Source organism: Rutidosis leptorrhynchoides, chromosome 2, assembly GCF_046630445.1.
Source record: "Rutidosis leptorrhynchoides isolate AG116_Rl617_1_P2 chromosome 2, CSIRO_AGI_Rlap_v1, whole genome shotgun sequence".
Classification (NCBI taxonomy): Eukaryota; Viridiplantae; Streptophyta; class Magnoliopsida; order Asterales; family Asteraceae; genus Rutidosis; species Rutidosis leptorrhynchoides.
Window position 1 is genome coordinate 414,579,759 of NC_092334.1, and position 6,645 is coordinate 414,586,403.

Sequence of the window (6,645 nt, forward strand, 5' to 3'; positions counted from 1 at the left end):
TTGCTCATTCTAGGGATATTACTTGGAGTCATTCGTGGCATATATCAAAAGACGTTGCATTCGAGTCGTTGAGCTCATCAAGAATATTATTAAGTCAATTATAGTTGGATATATTATGAAATGGTATGCATGCCGTCAACTATCGATGTGATGAAACTTTGTCTTTTAAAAAAGGAATACAATGTTTGAAAATATATCATTTAGAGGTCAAATACCTCGCAATGAAATCAACTATCGTGAATCGTTTATAATCGATATGAACGGGGCATTTCAAATCATACTCTAATAAAGTTCATTGTTGCATATTAGATTGAATTCTTGATGATTAGTGAATGATTAGTAGGTTAATTTTAGGGTTTTTGGGTGTAGGAGTCGGACTTGAGAGAAAAAGAAAGAGTTGGGGTATGAAAAAGTGATTTAAAATTCGGCCATAAAATTCACTATATCAGACAATGGAACGTCATTCCTTCACAAACAAGAACGTCGTTCCATATAGGAGAACGTCATTCTAAAAGGTAGAACGTCGTTCTAGGAAATTTCCAGGAATTGGAAACGGGGTTCTTAATATTACAACGTCGTTTCATCACAAACCAGAACGTCGTTCCTTTAAAGGAACGTCGTTCCTGGAAAAGCCTAGAAAGTGCCTCTGTCTAAGTGGGAGATAAAGAATGTTGTTCCATTATTTGGAACGTCGTTCTTGCTCCTGAAATGCAGTTTTAGCAGCAGAAGACACAATTTAAACTCAAACCAACTATTTTTTTTTACTTTTCTAACTAACCCATATGCATGAAATGCGACCTAAATGCTAGTGCAACTAAAGAGAAGGCAATATCATACAAATCTATATGAAATGCAACTACATGAACTATGTACACAATTGTGGAAATTGTTTTACGAGTCTGTCACCCGACTCAATTTTCACTTGAGTCTTCAACTAACATCGGGGTGGTGAACCTCCCCTCCCTTTGAACTAAGGGTACCACTACCATGACAACCATCACCAAGCATTAACATCAACCAATTATTTACTACCTTTGTTTCATTAATTAACTCTCTAAGTTTGCCTTTTTCACATTTTGACAAATTAGATACAAGGCGTTTTCTCAAGTGTTCATCCTTATTGGATGATGCGCGATGTACCCACCCATACAACTTTCTCATGGACTTGTTAATTATGTCATTTTGATCTTTCGGCTTACTTAGAGTTGCTTTGGCCAATCTCCCACCACATTTAGTTGGTGAACCAACTTTAGTTGTGCTTGTGATGCATTGCATACTAGCAATAACTTATGGTGTGATCAAGGGTGTTGGTGATGATTTAACATATTTGCTTCGAATGCTCAGGCATTTGCCTTTATCTCTAAGAGTCAACTTTCCGGTTCTAAAATCAAATAAAGAACCCGCGGTTGACAAAAACGGCCTTCCCAAAACGAGGGGCACAACCGGGTCTTCCTTTATATCGACAATAACAAAATCAATCGAAAATTCCATTTCCCCTACTTTCACAATTAGGTCTTCGGCGATCCCCACACTAAAGCTAATGGATTGGTCAATCAAATTTACTCCCATTTTAGTGGGTGAAAGGTCACCTAAGCCTAACCTTTTATAAATGGAATAGGGCATGAAATTAATACTAGCCCCCGAGTCAGCTAAGGATGTGAACATCTTCGACCCGTTCACATTACAAGGATAAGGAAAGGTCCGGGATCACCCATTTTTGGAGGTAGATTACACTTCTTTAAAATCCCATCACACTCCTTTTTCAAGAAAGCGGTGGATGCTTTCTCAACCTTTTCCTTTTTGGCCATAAGCGGCTTTAAAAATTTCCCATAATGAGGCATATTCTCAAGCACCTCCGCCAATGGGAGTTTAACATAAATATTTTCATGATCGATTAGGGTTGACTTACAATCCACATCTTTTAGATGTGTGGGAGGTAATGATTGAGGATATAAGACCGGTCTCTCACATTTCTCCTTTGTTGATGAAGCAAGAACCTCGACTCGTTCCTGTGCTCCTTTGCATTTAAGACCTTTTCAACTTTTGATTCTTTTTCTACCTTGCCCAACTTGATTTTTTCAAAATCACCCTCTAATTTCTTGCATGTCAACTCGGTGGCTTCTATGGACATTATATTTTTCACTTGATAGGGAATAAACTCCGCCACTTCTGAATCATCCGAAAATTTGAACACCCCAAGATCTATTGTATCGATTTCTAATTCATCTTCCAAATTAAGCTTCTCCTCTTCAACATCGAATGTAAAAACATGAGGTCATTCGGTTTGATCCTCCTCGTCAATTGAAGCAATCGAATTCACATGAACAAAATTATTGTTAGGATTTGATGGGCTTGCTTGGTTATTGCTTTGGTAAAGTTTGAAGGTAAAGTTCCTTGAGGTCTTTCGGCAACTTGGTTTGAATGTCTTCTAACGGTGCTCTCAAGGTTTTGAAATGAAGCTTGTTGGTGTCATATTTGTTGCTTCAAGAACTCATTCTCCTTTGTTATAAACGCTTCAGTTGTCTCCACCTTCTTGATATAATTTTGCATCATCTCTTCTAAGCTCTTTGAAGGTTGGGATTGTTGAGTGTTTTGTTGAGGTTGTTGATTGTAACCATAGTTATTTTGTTGTTGGGAATAACCTTGGTTGTTTTGATAACCTTGATTTCCTTGGTTGGTATATGGTTGGTTGTTATAGGATTGGTTGTTTTGTGATTGGTAATTGTTTTAGTTTTGGTAATAGTTGGAGTTGTAACCTTGGTTTTGGTTTTGGTTGGTAAATCCGGGTGGTAGATTTGTTTGATTGTTGAATGATACTTGTCTTTGGTTAGGGTTGTAATAGCCTTGGTTCGATTAATAAGAATTGTTGCCTTGGTTTGATGTTCCACCCTTTTATAGTTTTGATTACTCACGTAGTTGACATGAGCATTCGAATTCATGGGAATGTCATCTAAATCAACATGGTTGCATTGATTAATTTGGGGACAATTCTTGGTAAGACGTGGTCCTTCGCACCTTTGACAACCTACTTGCATTGCAACTATCGATTGTTGTAGCTTTTTCAACTCTTTCCCATACATTTGAAAATGATTATTTAGGCTTGCCAGAGTGACTTGTCCATTTTTACTCTCTACTTGGGCTACACTTTTCCTTGGTAAGTCTCGTGGTGAAGGGTTCCATTCGTAAGTGTTGACCAACATATCCTCTAACATGGTTTCGGCCACATTGGGTGATTTATACATAAAAACTCCCCCCGAAGATGCATCAAGAGTTTGTCTTATCAAAGCATTAGTACCCCGATAGAACGTGTTGATGTACTCTTTCTTAATCAAATCATGCGGTGGATAAGCTCGTAGCATTTTCTTGATTCGTATCCATGCATCATACAATGACTCATCATTCCGTTGAGTGAATCCATTAATTTCCATTCTAAGGCGCTCCGCCTTTAATGGTGGGAAAAAGTGATTGATAAAAGCTTCGGTTAAATCTTGAAAACTCCTAATAGAATCGGAAGGTAGGTTCCTTAACCACACATTCGCATCACCTTGAAGAGTAAAGGGGAATGCCCTTAACTTGAAAGCATCATCCATAACATCCTTGTTCTTGTATATATCACAAATATCGTTAAATTGTTGAATGTGTTCAAACGGATTTTCCTCTATCAACCCATGAAATAGCATATCCTTGATCATTGTGAAGAAGTTGCCCTCGATCTTCCAATTATCGGCCCCAATTGGTGGTTTTTTAATGGCGGGAGACACCAAGGTAGGTGCAACCAACCTAGCATTCCACATCAGAGTGTCATTTGGATCATCTTGTAGCTCTTCTTGATTAACGGGTAGACCATGACCAATCGGATTACCCTCTTTACCTCCGTCCATATCTACTAAACAAAATGGCAAAACCTTAAAATATTTCCTTAATACCCTTTCTTCTCTACGCTTGTAGACCACGTGCACATGTTTCTCCGGATCGAAAAATGGATGTATAAATTGTTGATCCTTTTGGGATCTCCTTTTCATACAACAAAATACCTAGCCTTCAATCACAACACAAACACAAACGGTTTTCCAAACACAAAACAAAATATAAAAACAAGAAAAGTAACTTTTGTAAGGATAAATCCTTACAAAAGGATCGAACGATTAAAAGCTAGAAAAAAAGATACAACTAACTAGCCACTCCCCGGCAGCGGTGCCAAGAAGTCTGATGAGCTTGCTTTGTTTCCTTTTATGCTCATACTTCTAATATTTTTTTAGATTTATAATTGAATTTAACTTTGACTCGACTATGAAAAAAACTCACGAGAAAATATGACTTGGTAGTTGTAATTAGCAAGTGTTCCGTTTAAAGTTCGTCCCAAGAGAACGGTAGTTGATAGTTGAATCTATGTAAACTTATAATCATCCTAGGTTGTGTTTGATTGGGGGGTTTTGAAGTTAAGATATTAAGAAGACTAATTAAACTAAGAACTAAAGTGATTAAGTAAATATCAATATTAAAAGCATGTGCACTCGTTTAATCCACTTGAAGCATTTGGGTTGTTCCTTGTTCACTTAAGGTCTAATTATGTTCAAACTTTGGACTAGTATCCCTACTAGATGTTATTGTGATCAAATTAATACTATAAAATTCCCAAGGCTTATACCAATCGATCTTAGTTGAATCATGCAATTATCACAAGTACTTAGCCTAAGTTAAAGTCCCCTAAAACCACTTGGTGATCAAAATACCTTAAGAAAACCAACTTCACTATGTTGACTAAGGACCAATTGATTACCAACCCAAACTAGAACCCCAATCCCTTGAAAGCTCTAATTTGATTGTCTAGATCACCTAAGTGTTGAAGTACAAATTGTTTCACTAATCAAATCTCTTTGAATGCTACACAACCTATATAATCAAAGTCAAGTCCAAAACAATCATAACAAACGATCTTTTGACTAATTCCAATGACAAATCACAATCATTAACTACAAATTCATCTAAACACAATCAATAATCATCAATATGAACAACCCATTGTTAGATGATAGGTTAGTGGCCCAACCCGATTGTGGGTTGAGTCCGTTAAGGTTCATAGGTATTAATAGGGTTTCATATGTACTATAAACAGTGTTGTAAATCTCCCAAGATCTCCCCGAGATCTCCCCCGAGATCTCGTTTTTAGAAGGCAACCGAGACGAGATGTTAATCTCCCAAGATTTCTTGGTCAACTGGGTCAAACTTAGTCAAAGCCACGATTTCTCGGATTTTCTTGCGAATTTGTAAGATTTTCTTGTAAAATTCGTAATTTCTAAGATTCGTAATTTCTAAGATTTTCTTGCTTAATCATATATTTATGTTTTTATGTATATTTTTATTAAAAAAAACTATAAAGTCAACGTCCGAGATCTCTCCGAGATTATTCCGAGATGCCGAGATCTCCCTAAAAAAGTCCAAACGAAATCTCCCCGAGATCCGAGATCTCCAACCTTGACTATAAATATGCTATGAGTATTGAATAATAATCATGGGTTTCATTCTATAACATGGTATCGAGACCTTGTCGGGCACCTTTTACTGTTGTTTCTATGCCACCCGTCATCTCCCTATCAACGTCTTTGTAATTTCTCTATCTTTGTTCTCATAAAAAATAAAAAACCATCTTAGAATTCTTGTTGCAACCATCGATTATTCTTGTTTTATTTTATTTCTTTTATGTAGCATAATATGCATGCTTGCTGCCGCCTTATTAGCATTCCGTCTATATTCACATCTTCCTTTTTTTTTTATCTCAAACATTGAGTCATAGTTTCTTTGTTATCCATAGATCTCTCATGGATCTAGTCGGTTATATGCTTTCATACTTTTTTAGTTTTCACTTTTATTCTCATTTTTTTTCTTTTCTATTGTCTGAAACAAAAAGTTTTTAATCGAACAACAAAGAACCAGCAAGCAATATTATTTCGAGATCTCCTATTTTTCTTTCCTTTTTTCATCTCAATCATACCTCTTACTCTTATTCTTTTGTGATCTTCTATGAATCATACCCATATTATCTTTTCTAGTTTTATTATTTACTACGAACTATTTCTTTTTTATTCTTTTTATTTGAATTAATTCCGGCCAACCTATGTAACAAACCTTTGCAATAATAATCGGCGTGAGGCTGAGCCACCTAGCTTGACTAGGTTCCGAACCCCGAAAAAAGAGAATATAGTAAAAAAAATATTATTTAAAGCGTTGATGAAGATTGTTATCGTCGACAAAGTTCTGTGCCCAAGTTCTTCTCAATCCTTAGGCAATGCAAGCTACGACGTGTAACAAAATAACGTTACGGAAAAGGAAATGCAGTCAAGAAAGACGCAACGATATAAGCGAAATCAGTCTATTTGGTGCAACAAATAAAAAAAATTATTTTATTTCTTTATTTGATATTTATTGTTTTGTTCCAGTCCGAACTTTCGCGATTCTGCCTTTCGGACTTCGGGGGAGTGTTAGATGATGATAGGATTAGGCCCAAGTCCAATATATGGGCTTGGGTCCGTTAGGGTTTTCTAGGGGTTCTATATCTTTGTATCACTATAAATATGATGTCAATAATGCAATAATCCTCACGGAGTTCATATTGTATAACATGGCATCAGAGCATAATATCATCTA

The 6,645-nt window shown here is 36.3% G+C and overlaps 1 protein-coding gene across 1 annotated transcript; it reads right to left on the reverse strand.

The window, feature by feature from the left end:
* Nucleotides 1-1,287: 1,287 nt before the first annotated feature.
* On the reverse strand, nt 1,288-3,881 carry LOC139889161 (uncharacterized). Its single transcript, XM_071872124.1, has 4 exons — nt 3,128-3,881; nt 1,970-2,247; nt 1,712-1,853; nt 1,288-1,595 (listed from the first exon to the last, which is right to left on the reverse strand). The coding sequence occupies exons 1-4, from the start codon at nt 3,879-3,881 to the stop codon at nt 1,288-1,290; spliced, it is 1,482 nt and encodes a 493-aa protein (XP_071728225.1).
* Between the last annotated feature and the right edge of the window lie 2,764 nt (nt 3,882-6,645).

What these genes read in the sequence shown, in the direction of transcription:
- LOC139889161 (XM_071872124.1), bottom strand. Translation starts at nt 3,881, where the DNA reads ATGGACGGAGGTAAAGAGGGTAATCCGATTGGTCATGGTCTACCCGTT. An exon ending in AAGTGTAGCCCAAGTAGAGA is followed by an intron (nt 2,248 to 3,127) that starts GTAAAAATGGAC and finishes TCGATGTTGAAG; the next exon opens with AGGAGAAGCTTAATTTGGAA. An exon ending in TAATCTACCTCCAAAAATGG is followed by an intron (nt 1,596 to 1,711) that starts GTGATCCCGGAC and finishes ATAAAAGGTTAG; the next exon opens with GCTTAGGTGACCTTTCACCC.